This window comes from Scylla paramamosain, chromosome 13, assembly GCF_035594125.1.
Source record: "Scylla paramamosain isolate STU-SP2022 chromosome 13, ASM3559412v1, whole genome shotgun sequence".
Classification (NCBI taxonomy): domain Eukaryota; kingdom Metazoa; phylum Arthropoda; class Malacostraca; order Decapoda; family Portunidae; genus Scylla; species Scylla paramamosain.
The window spans coordinates 13,421,075-13,434,584 of NC_087163.1; the positions used below are offsets into that span (position 1 = coordinate 13,421,075).

A 13,510-nucleotide genomic window follows, 5' to 3' on the forward strand; every position below is an offset into this window, starting at 1 on the left:
GAACCATTCGAAAGCAAATCTTGCTTACTGCACTATTCCCAAGTGCCTGCTTTAATATCTCATGGATTTATGTTGCTATTTTGCTAAATCTGAAGCAGACCTTAACACGAATGCACTTTTTTCTTAAGTCTGCCATTGAAGATAAAAAAGCATATAACGCAGGTACTAACTCAAAAATTGTATGTGAAATAAAAACATGGTTTGCATTTGTTAGTATACTGCACAAAGATATAGCTGTTTAGCACTCCCTACCATCCCAACCCTTTACTATTATCTGTTAGCACCCCATCAGATTTTTGGATTCTTGGTCACCAATCACCAACAATACACTACAACTTAAATAAAAAATAAGAATTAAGATATTAAAACTCAAATTTCTGTCACTTAAGGTGACCTGATGATCATGCATTCTATAGTCATCTTTTCACATTAGTAATGAAGTATTCAGTGTGTAATGGAATAGTATCCTTGGGCATTTCATAGACACTGAGAAATTTATCTGAATGTGAGATAAATATTTAGCCATGAGTGGGTTTTAGTTGGCCCAGGGATTGAATCTCTGATAAGGAAATGACATGGATGGTGTCTTAGATGTCAGGACCATAATCAGTTCCCAAGATCATTTTGGGTCTTTTGCATTTCCATTCACTACATGGCTTTGTCCCTCCATTTTAGTTAAATCTATAGTGCTTCAGTTTCTTCTCATACCATCAACACAGACTTAATTTTCTTTCAGGCTAAGCTTCTTTAGAAAGAACATCTCAAACATATGGAGGTATATCATACCTGTATACCAGTGGTCCCCAACCTGTGGCTATAGGCCACATCTGTCTTTGTAAACACAGTGGAGGGCACCATCCCAAATACATACATACATACATACATAGAGAGAGAGAGAGAGAGAGAGAGAGAGAGAGAGAGAGAGAGAGAGAGAGAGAGAGAGAGAGAGAGAGAGAGAGAGAGAGAGAGAGAGAGAGAGAGAGAGATTTTCTTACCTTTCAAAAACTTAGTGAGAAGACTGACTCTGCATTCCTTCTGCTAACTTGGAAATCTCAGGGATGTAATTTGTAACTGCCATCCTCATGCATTCACTTAGGTAACTGTCAGTTAGACATGACCTATACTTGGATTTTAAAATTTTAATTGTTGAAAATCATGATTCACACATGTATGTTGACCCAAAGCACGAACATTGTCTCTGATAAACTTCCTTCAGAAGTGGAGATTTCTCCAACACCACTAATGTCAAGAATTTTGGGTGATTTGCTTTGCTTCTCAGTTCTAAGTCACTTTGCAATGTAGTAATTTCAATTTCAATGTTGCAGATGTTCAGGTTGAAAAGCAATCCAAGTTGAGATGCAGTGTTGCTCACATCACTGTTGCAAAATGAGTTTGATATGAATGTGGCTGTTGGCAGAATATTACTGAAGTGTGCAAATCTTTTCTTAAACTCGTCCAAAATTATGTTGAGCTGATATGTGTATGTATAAACACTGCACTTCAATTTTTCTGTGTTCAGTTTTTTTTGCAGTGAATGGAAGTATTGTAAGAACCCTTTAGAGATCTGCTTAGATCTAGCTTCAAGTTACTTATGAAGGCATTTACCGAGTTTATCATTTGTGACAGAGTTTTCATTTGTCCTTACAACTCTAGATTTAACTCATTGAGTTTAGATGTGATGTCAGTTAAAAATGCTAGCTCAGCTAGCCGTTGTGGATCATTGAGTACTTCACATGAGTCCCCTCTTTCTTGCAAAAAAGAAACTCTTGATTTCAGGAATTAGCTGTTCAGATCTTTGGAGAACTTTCCCCCTGCTTAGCCAAAGCACTTCTGTGTACAAGAGAAAGCCACCATACTGAGCATTCACTTCATCCAGAAATGCTTTAAACAACCTCTGCTGAAGAGGTCTAGCATGAATAGAATTAATGATTTTCACAATCACCTTCATTATATGTTCATAGTTAATAACTTTTGAACAGAGGACTTGTTGATGTATGATACAATGATAATTAATGAACTGAAGGAATACAGGATCATTTTTGCACTGTGCCACAAATCCAACATTGCTACCAATTATAGACGGGACACCATCCGTTGTTACTGACACAAGCTTTTGAAGAGGTAAACTGACCTTGTCTACAAAACTCTTAAAAACTTGATAAACATCTGCACCACATCTTTTCTCCTTCAGTGGTAAAAGCACTAAAAAATCTCCTTTCATGCTGTCATCAGAAAAAAAAACGAGCACAAATAACACTTAACTAGGCTGTGTCCATAACATCTGTTGATTCATCAAACTGCAGGCTGAACCACGTGCATTTCTCAAGATCAGCTTTTATTTGATCAAGCACATTTTCCGCTATCATTTCTATCCTACGAGTGACTGTGTTTCCTGATAAAGGCATGGATTTTATAGCAGTTACAATTTCAGCTTTATTCTTAAAATTTTCAAACAAGAACTTAGATGGTTCAAGCCAACATTCTTTCACTGTTTCACCATCTTCAAATGGCTTTTTCTTTTTTGTAAGTACATGAGAAACACTGAATGATGTAATCATTGATGCTTTAGCTTTGGCAAGTGGTTTCCAGGTGTATTGTTGGGCTTGCAATTCAGATTTGAGCTTCTTCACTCTCTCCCTTCTTACATCACTGTGAGAGGGATACTTTGTATAATAATTTTTATGAATTGTAACAAAATGCCTCTTTACATTGCTTTTCTTGGATATTGCAACAGTAGAATGACAAATTAAGCACACACACCTCTCTCATATTGCCCCCCCAAAAAAAAAGTTTCTTCCCATTCTTTATGAAACTTTGTGACCATTTCTTTGAACTAGAAGCCATTAGTATGAATGAAAACAACATGAATAACACAAATGCTGAATGTGTGGTGGTTTATCAACACTGCAGTAGTCCATACTATGCAAAAGATAGACACCAACTGTGCTGGTGAATGAACTGAATAATGGACTTGAACATGACACATACCAGTAAACATCATATGTAGTACTCATCTGTCCTACACCCTCACTCCCTCCTCCCCTCCAACAGATTCCCCCTCTCTCTCTCTCTCTCTCTCTCTCTCTCTCTCTCTCTCTAATCGTGTGTATAATAAGTAATAATTTTACTGGATTTTCTTAATTGTTATTGTCTGAGTAAAAATAAATATAAAAACTATATAGAAATGTTAAAATGAAGAATGTTTCACAATTTTTCGGTTGACCCTTGCAGGTGCCATAATATAGTCCCAAGGGTGCCATGGTGCCTGCAAGCTACAGGTTGGGGACCACTGCTTTACACCATTACATCATGTGTGCATATTACTTATGGGAACCTTTACCATTATTAAAAAAAAAAAAAAAAAAAAGACAGTGTAACAAGGATGGCACCTTATATGATAGGATCATGCTAGTCACCAAGTCTAAGATTATTTTAAAGCCACTTATACTCTCAGACACTACAGTAACATCATTAATATAATCACTATTCAGTCATAAACATACAGTACTACTTCAAATATTGTATAGCTAAGATACTGGCAAACTTACACAGATTTAGAAACCATTAGGATTTTCTCAGTAACTTTATTCTCAATTTCATGGGAAGGCACTATGTAGTATACTGGATAAAATACTAACAATTGGTACCTACCTTAATATGACTATGCAAACCCTGGAAATGTATCTGCTTAATCACATTCTTCCAAATATGAGGAATTTCCTTTGCATCATATTTCAAATATTTGTAAAGTACAGGCCTTACAAAATGAGGCTGCATATACATATGCAAAGATAATCATGACATTAAATTCAAACCTTGGATTCACAGTATATATGTATATGCACACACACACACATATGCCCCATATATGAATAACAATTGATCTCTCAAACTTAATAAATGAAGAAAAAATACTATTTTGTGCAATGTATTACTAAAAATATATGATCAAGGAAATATATATATATATATATATATATATATATATATATATATATATATATATATATATATATATATATATATATATATATATATATATATATATATATATATATATATATATATTGTGTGTGTGTGTGTGTGTGTGTGTGTGTGTGTGTGTGTGTGTGTGTGTGTGTGTGTGTGTGTGTGTGTGTGTGTGTGTACATACAATTACTGTACAAAGATCCTACAGACAGGGGGTGCTAAACACTGAATACCAGAGGTGAACCACAATGCTTCACCAGCATCATTCAGTAGAATCTCTACAACTGACTGTGTTAAACATAAAAATACATATATTTTATGTACACACGTCTTCAGATATTCAATGATCAGGAACTAATGAGTTTCTTTTTTTTTTTAATAATTTAAATGCATTTTGAGAATTTATTTTCAAATATTTGTTATTAAATTACTGTATCATTATACAAATATAGCAAGTAAATGAAAAAAAATATTGACTAATGTAAATTATTCACAAATCTAAGTAACAATATATCATTATATATTTTTTTGTAAACATTCATTATAAGGAAGATGTATGCATGATTTTTAGAACTATTTAGTGAACTAGAGTAATTGCAAATGCTAATCCAAGAGCAATGTTGAGTACTGGATAGGAGACTGAGGCAACACCAGAGTCCACAGGAGAGGTCCTGGAGAGGAAAGGGGAGAAGCAAAATTAGAGTCACATATACAATGCTTCCATAAATACCTTAGTTGATGGTTTCTGATAAGATTCACTGAATAATTCTTAAACTCACCAGTACTGAGCAGGGGATGAAAGGACACAATATTCATGGAAAATGGTGAGGGACACTGAGTTCAGCTACAAATGCAAAGCTGACTTACAAGCTCCAAAATATTTCCTACAATATAATTATACTATGTGAACAAGTATATGCTTACTATATATACTATATAGTACTATATATGGTATATAGTACTATATATACTATATACACAAGTATCTAGTGGTTACACTATATCTATCTATTTAATAAGATTACTTCACAACAAAATGTACAGTACAGTAAAATCCCTCTTATCCGGCATCAACGGGACCGCCGACATGCCGGATACTTGAATAGAAGTGAAATTATGTCCACAATCACCACCCTACACTCACGCATCTTACCATAACAAAGATCAGCTGATCTTAATCAGCAGCTGATCTGATCAGCTGCTTAAATGTAAGTACAACACACTTCCTCTTTTCTACAACTTTAGGCATGATGAAGGTGTCAGACGATAAACTGCACACGCGGGACTGAGTCACTGAGTAAACACAGTGCAGTGGGCCGCGGGTAGTGAGGAGCAGTGTGCTCTGGTGGCGAGGGGACAAAGTATGCCTCGCACGGGAATTTTAATCAATTTTATGAGTACACATCAATTTTTTATTGATTTTAAGGCTCGGGGAAAAATGTGCCGGATACTTGAAGCTGCTGGATACTCGAATGCCGGATGAGAGGGATTTTACTGTACAATGAAAATGACAACACTTTATAAAAAATTCAAGGCAACTAACAAATCCTCTAGGTTACCTACCTTGTGTCATCTATATCATAGCGGTTATCATCCAGATCATTATCCACATCCAAGTCAATATCTGGCTTGGGTTCAGGAGTGGGAGGTGGTGGCCTCGTGTCAGCATGTTGACTGAGTGCTTGGTTGATGGCACGCAGCATTGGAAACCTGTTGAGAGAAAAGTGTTCTCACCTTTACTAGAGTTGATAATATCCATCCTGATTTAGGGTAAATAATACAAGCATGTACAAGAAAATTAACCAAATGTATGATTATGATATTAAATGAACAAATATGATGCAACCACCCTATACTTAGAATAAGTCTTCAAATGATAATAATTAGGGACATTTTCTGTGCACTATGGTAGCCACAGCTGATCTAGAAGTCATGCTTCCTATCTCCTCTGCCTTTTGTCAAGATAGCTGATTTGTGCACTTGCAGTGTTCTTCCTACTCACACAAATTTTATAATTCAAATATTTTCAATCATATTATCAATTAACCTTGCTATATACTGATTTCCAAAAATATCAATGGGAAAACAATAATAATATTGCAGTATTAACCCTTGAGAAAAATGTACATTATTTACATGAACTCGTCCATATAACTGTCAACATGTACTGCTTGAGACATGGCATATGGATGAGTTTAGGTAAATAATATTTGTTTAATTATTATTTTTTTTTCCTGAAGGGTTAATACTTTTATATCATTATTGTCTTCCAGTTGAAATTTGTAAAAATCAGCTCATTAATAAAGAAACTAGCATATGGATGAGTTTAGGTAAATAATATATGTTTATTTATTTCTAATTTTCTTCCCTGAAAGGTTAATACTTTTATATCATTATTATCTTCCAGTTGAAATTTATAAAAAAATCAGCTCATTAATAAAGCTACTGAAAATATCTTACAAATAAAAATTGCTGCCCCACCAAAGGGAGGAAAGAGTTAAGGAATATGGCTTCTAGATCAGCTTATCCTGTGCAAACCTTAACTTTTTACAAGAAATTTTACATGAGAGAAAAGAGACAGATGTATTGAAATCAACATTACTGTAATTTTACTTTTAAGGAAAAATTTATCATGCATTACTTGATTCCTTTTTGAGAACATGCACCCGTGAAGTCATCTGTGTCAATAGACCAAATCATGACTCCACCAAGACCCAGCCTCTGGGCGTAGGCTGCTTTCAGGTTAAGTGAGACGTCATCATCATAGCCGACCCACATGTTGTCTCTGAACATGTAAGGAACTTGGTGAGCTTTCTGCCATACTATCTGCCAAAGTCCTTCCTCAGTGGTTTGCTTTTCACATATCTGTTATTTAAGAGAAAACAAATAAAATTAGTAAAACAAAACAAAGACATCTTAGGTTGTTTTTAAGACTGTAATGTACATGAATTACAGTTTATCTGCCCAGTTTGTCTGTTATCTAATACAACAGGAAAGCAGATTATTTAATTTATGTAATTTTCTCAATGGCAATGCATGCCAAACATCTGAGTGTTTTTTTTGCTTTGGAATTTAGACTTAGATAATAAGTGTGCTAATATGCTATGGTATATAACATCAAGTAATAATATATAAAAGTGCAAAAATCATGTTCCTCCACCTCATTGTAACCAAGGAAGCCATCTTCTCTTGTGTATGGTCCAGCAAAGGCAGTAGAATGAGATGGAGCATTGATTCCTGGGTTGGATGCATCTCGGAGCAGGAAGGTGCGACCATACAGACCAAGCCCCAACACCAACTTGTGAGGTGGAGCACCAGAGTCCAGGTACAGCTGAACAGAGGCATCCTATTGCAAATTGAATTAACAAAGGAATTAACAGAGGAAATAACTTCTGCAACATTTGTGGTCTTAGGTCTAATTTTCAATCTATAGAACATCATCTCTCCTTTACTAAACCTAATCTTTTTCTTACTGAAACACAGGTGTCTGAGGCAACTGACAGTAGCCCCTTTTTTGTTCCCTCCTACTTTATCCTCATTTTCAATCCAAAACTGGATGTTGTGTGTTTGTGTGAACAATAACTTAAACTGCTCTCGTGCCCATGCTCTTGAATCTTCTGAGTTTTCCACCATCTGGCTATGACTACAGAGTCACTCTCAAACTAAATTTATCTGTGCTGTATACCTCTCGCCTAATTCCTATGACTATAAGAAATTCTTTGACTACTTAACTTCCAGAGTGGAGCACATTTTGACTCTCTTCCCTTTTGTGGAGATCTCCATTCTTGGAGACTTCAATGTTCATCACCAGCTTTGGCTCTCCTCTCCCTTCACTGACCATCCCGGTGAATTAGCTTTCAACTTTGTTATCCTCCACGACCTAGAGCAATTGGTTGGGTTCCTCTGATCACAATCTCATATCTGTATCTTGTCCTATCGCTCCACTCCCTCTTTAGGATCCTCCTAAGCGGAGGTGCCTCTAGTATTTTGCCTCTGATAGTTGGGGGGACCTGAGGAGATATTTTGTTGATTTTCCTTGGAATGACTACTGCTTCTGTGACAGAGACTCATCTCTGTGTGCCGAGTGCATAACAGAGTTTATAGTGTCTGGCATGGAGGTGTACACTCCTCACTCTTTTTATTGATCTAAACCTTTTTGTGCTATATGTGACAGAAAAGTGGCTCACAAAAGGTACTTAGGCCTTCCAGCACCATGCACTTTATATTTCTGCCCAGAACCATGCCAAGTTTGTTCTCTAACTAGCTAAAAACTCCTTCACTAATAGAAGGTGTCAAAATCTTTCAAGATCTAACTCCCCTTATGACTTCTGGCATCCAGCCAAAAACATCTCCAATAACTTTGCTTCTTCTTTCCGTCCTTTATTTCAACCAGATGGCACTACTGCTATCACATCTATCTGTAAAGCTGAACAATTAGCTCAAACCTTTGCAAAAAAATTCTACATTGGATGATTCAGGGCTTGTTCTTCCCTCTCCTCCACCCTCTGAGTACTTCATGCTACCTATTAAAATTTTTCCCAATGATGTTTTCCATGCCCTCGCTGACCTAAACCCTCGGAAGGCTTATGGACCTGATGGGGTCTCTCCTATTTTCTCCGAAACTGCACCTCCATGCTTGCACTTTACCTAGTCAAACTCTTTCAACTCTATCTGTCAACATCTACCTTTCCTTCTCGCTGGAAATTTGCCTACATTCAGCCTGTTCCTAAAAAGGGTGACCGTTCTGATCACTCAAACTACTGTCCTTTTGCTTTAATTTCCTGCCTATCTAAAGTTTTTTAATCTATCCTTAACAGGAAGATTATTAAACATCTATCACTTCACAACCTTCTATCTGATCGCCAGTATGGGTTCCGTCAAGGACGCTCTACTGGTGATCTGGCTTTCCTTACTGAGTCTTGGTCACCCTCTTTTAGAGATGTTGGTGAAACTTTGCTGTTGCCTTAGACATATCAAAAGCTTTTGATAGAGTCTGGCATAAAGCTTCGATTTCCAAACTACTCTCCTATGGCTTCTATCCTTCTCTCTGTAACTTCACCTCAAATTTCCTTTCTGACCATTATATTGCTGCTATGGTAGACAGTCACTGCTCTTCTAAATATATTAACAGTGGTGTTCTTTAGGGTTTCTGTCCTGTCACCCACTCTATTCCTATTATTCATCAATAATCTTCTAAAACAAACTTCTTGTCCTATCCACTCCTACGCTGATGATACCACCCTGCATTTTTCCACATCTTTTCACAGATGTCCAACCCTTCAGGAAGTATACAGTTCACACAGGAAAGCCACAGAATGCCTGAATTCTGATCTCTCTAAAATTTCTGATTGGGGCAGAGCAAACTTGGTATTGTTCAATGTCTCAAAAACTCAATTCCTCCATCTATGAACTCAACACAACCTTCCAGACAACTATCCCCTCTTCTTCAATGACATTCAACTGTCTCCCTCTTCCACACTGAACATTCTCAGTCTGTCCTTTTCTTATAATCTAAGCTGGAAACTTTACATCTCATCTCTAACCAAAACAACTTCTATGAAGTAAGGCATTCTGAGACATCTCCACCAGTTCTTCTCACCCCCTAGCTTCTAATTCTGTACAAGGGCCTCATCTGTCCATGTAAAGGCCTCATCTGTCCATGTATGCTTCACATGTCTGGGGAGGTTCCAATCATACCAATCTTTTAGACGGTGGAATCAAAAAGCTTTTCGTCTCATCAACTCCCCTCCTCTAACTGACTGTCTTCAGCCTCTTTCTCATCGCCACAATGTTGCATCTCTTACTATCTTCTACCATTGTTTTCATGTTAACTGCTCTTCTAATCTTGGTAACTGTATGCCTCCTCTCCTCCCTCAGCCTTGCTGCACAAGACTTTCTTCTTTCTCTCACCCCTATTCTGTCCATCTTTCTAATGCAAGAGTTAAGCAGTATTCTTAGTCATTCATCCCTTTCTCTGGTAAACTCTGGAACTCCCTGCCTGCTTCTGTTTTTCCACCTTCCTATGACTTGAACTCCTTCAGGAGGGAGGTTTCAAGATACTTATCCTTCAATTTTTGACTACTGCTTCAAACCCTATTTGGGGACTGGCATCTCAGTTGGCTTTTTTTTTTTATTAGTTTTTTGTTGCCCTTGGCCAGTGCCCATCCTACATAAAAAAAATAAGTAAATAAAAATAAATAAATAAATAAATAAATAAATATATAAATAAATAAAATAAAATATAATAAAATAAAATTAATAAATAAAATAAAATGAAATAAAATATAACTGCTTTCTCTTTTCCAGATTACTATTATTTTATGTTGGGGATTGTCTCAACTTTCATCCCTCAACATTACAGCAACTAGCCACTCACCACATTCAGGGATTTCTCTTCCTCTGGCTCATCCTCACGTGGATACAGTGGAGCATTGTGCCCAGTATGACCATCCCATTTTCCATGGTAGTCATATGCCATGATGTGCATGAAATCCAGGTCTTGTGCCAAGTCATCTATGTCATATGCTGTCTCAATTGTTGCCTTTCCTGCAGCCAAAGCAGCTGTCAACATCCAGCCATATTTAACAAATTCTCTGCGGAGTTCCTGTAGAGAATAAAGAACACCCTTCTCAATTAGCTTTGTAGTGGTAGTATGCTCAAGACACTAAAAATCACTCCAATCCTGTTGATCAGCTTAGCCTAAGTGATAATATACTGGATTTGCAGTTACTGTAATTTTTTATCTGGGATTCAGTCCCTGCCAATAATACCTCTCATGGCCAATTAATTCCACATTCAGATCAATGTCTCAGTGTTTCTAGGATGCTCCAAGTTGGTTAGACTCTTGGTTGTTATGCAGCAAATGCTTGAGTGAAGCTTAGAGTATTCCTTAGAAAGAATAGCTAAAGACAGGAAATAAACTAACAAATGAATAAACAAGTAAACTTTGAAACTAGTGTAAATATTAAATAAAAAAAAAGATGAAGATTCTCAAATGCACTGCTTCACAAGTTATTTCAATAAATTCAAATTTTATGCATTCAAGGAATCTAAAGTATTTCACACCTGATTTATATACTAAGATTGAGATTTATAAAAAGAAAAAAAAAGGAAAACAGGACCTGTTAGGAAAGCATTCATAAAGAAATAGGTGAAAATATTAAAACCCAAAGAAAATGTATGGTGGGCACATGAATTAAAAGAAAAAGTCACATAAGAAGGAATCATATTGATCCAGTATATAAGAACATTGAGATAAAAAATGAAAATAAAAATAATGAATTATATATATATATATATATATATATATATATATATATATATATATATATATATATATATATATATATATATATATATATATATATATATATATATATATATAATATTTACACACACACACACACACACACACATTGAGATAAAAAATGAGATAAAGAAATGAAAATAAAAAAATAATGAATTATATATATATATATATATATATATATATATATATATATATATATATATATATATATATATATATATATATATATATATGTACACACACACACACACTACAGGTATCATGGGAAGAAAATCATATGTTCTTAGAAATAAAAACATCAAATATTTCTAAGTGGGAAATATTCTATGGTAAATTGGTTTTAATGCCATGGTTTAGAAGTCACAGGACATTTGAATATGAATGCGCATCAATTGCAAATGGCTACAACATCTACACCATGAAGGTATAATGGGAGGAGTCAGCATGACATTATGAATGTGAAGCCAGTGTGCTTTTGGTCTGCTGCTGCCCCTACTCCCTTACACCGAAAACATTACCAGCTGAGCACTGAAAGTATAAGGAAACACTGGTGTACTGCTTCTCATTTCTTGTTTTTTGTTGTTTCCAAACCACCCAACATATCTGTGACCACAAAAGGCTGCAATAGTGGTGTGGTGCCATGTCACCAGGATTTGGATGGCAAATCATACATACAAATCAGATCATACAATGTTTTTCAACTTGGGTGGACTTGAGTGAGAGATGGGAAGCTGTCTTTGGGATGAACATATGGGTGGACGAGATTATGTCCACATATACATATACTTGTACATACATGTACATATATGTGCATATAAATGAAGAAGAAATAAACTGTGTATCAGGTGAAAGATGGCCTGAAGGCTGATTTTTTTTTATATTATCCCTTAATCCAGATTGATCTCAAACATAATATATATTTGCATATTGCTTATTGACCTTATATGAAATTATATGAAATTTAATTCTCTCTCTCTCTCTCTCTCTCTCTCTCTCTCTCTCTCTCTGTGTTTTTATACAATAATGCACATTTATAATTTATATGAATAATATATACTTTAAATTGTAATTACTAATGAAATTGACTGCTTTTTCTTACTTATATACAAGTCAATCAATGAATATATATATATATATATATATATATATATATATATATATATATATATATATATATATATATATATATATATATATATATATATATATATAACAGGTGAAAGATGTTGATCTCAAACAGAATAATTATATTATTTTACATATTGCTTATTGACATGAAATTTCTCTCTCTCTCTCTCTCTCTCTCTCTCTCTCTCTCTCTCTCTCTCTCTCTCTCTCTCTCTCTCTCTCTCATGTGATATACAATAATTCTTTCTCTCTTTCTGCTGTGTGATTTTAGGTTAAAGAGCATTTATTTAGAATTATGTGTGATATCATGTCACTGTACACTTAAAAGGTATCTAGTGATTGAATTTTTGTTTTATTGTTTGTGCCTTGTCATGCAATAAACAATAAAAAAAAACATTTTTACTACCATTTCTCCTGGAAATGTCTGGTGTATTTCTTTCAATATTGTGGTTATTTTACCATAACTGCAATTGATAACAGATCTTCATAAAATATTGAGGAAACTATGATGTACTTTTTGTAGCTCAAACCACCAATTCTTTCTTATTTTTCATCTAGTATGCATAAAGAAAGTGGTAAATTCCTATAGTTCAACACAGGAGATCGCAATGTTTTGGGTGTATCTGCTGATCATAAGCTCTACACACCGGCTTCACTTGTCTTAATGAGAGCAGAGCGGGAAGCCATCTCCTGTATATTAAAGTTCCTTGGGCTACACACAGGGAGGGCCTGCATGCAGGAAATTACCCGTGCACTCTGTGCATGTATGAGCAGTCTTTCCATGTTATTGGCTGCCACCTTCTCATCAGCTAACCTAACCTAACCCTAACCTAACCTTAACCTAACTACCCTTACCAAATTACAGGATATGATCTCTTATATATTATTACACACTATATTGGCTGGGTTAGGTTTGCTTAGTTAGGTTAGGTTATGATAGGTTAGTTGATGAGAAGGTGGCAGTCACTCACAAGGCGAGACTGCTTGCACATGCACAAAGCATGCGGGGACTTTCCTGTGTGCAGGCCCTCCCTATACATGGGCCGTCCTGCAATGTCCAGCTGTTTGCTGTTGCCAGATGGAGTTCCTTGTGTTTTAGGTATT

At 35.6% G+C, this 13,510-nt stretch overlaps 1 protein-coding gene across 2 annotated transcripts in view; it reads right to left on the reverse strand.

Annotated features, from left to right (window-relative positions):
• Nucleotides 1-3,568: 3,568 nt before the first annotated feature.
• The window catches only part of LOC135106442 (probable chitinase 2), a 33,016-nt gene continuing 23,074 nt past the window's right edge, over nt 3,569-13,510 (reverse strand). For both annotated transcript variants that reach the window (XM_064015451.1, XM_064015452.1), the window contains exons 5-9: nt 10,346-10,573; nt 7,130-7,315; nt 6,611-6,834; nt 5,533-5,679; nt 3,569-4,640 (exon numbers count right to left, since the gene is read on the reverse strand). In XM_064015451.1, the coding sequence (XP_063871521.1) occupies nt 4,547-4,640; nt 5,533-5,679; nt 6,611-6,834; nt 7,130-7,315; nt 10,346-10,573 (879 nt within the window). In that variant the 3' untranslated portion in view covers nt 3,569-4,546. The remainder of the gene's footprint in view (nt 4,641-5,532; nt 5,680-6,610; nt 6,835-7,129; nt 7,316-10,345; nt 10,574-13,510) is intronic.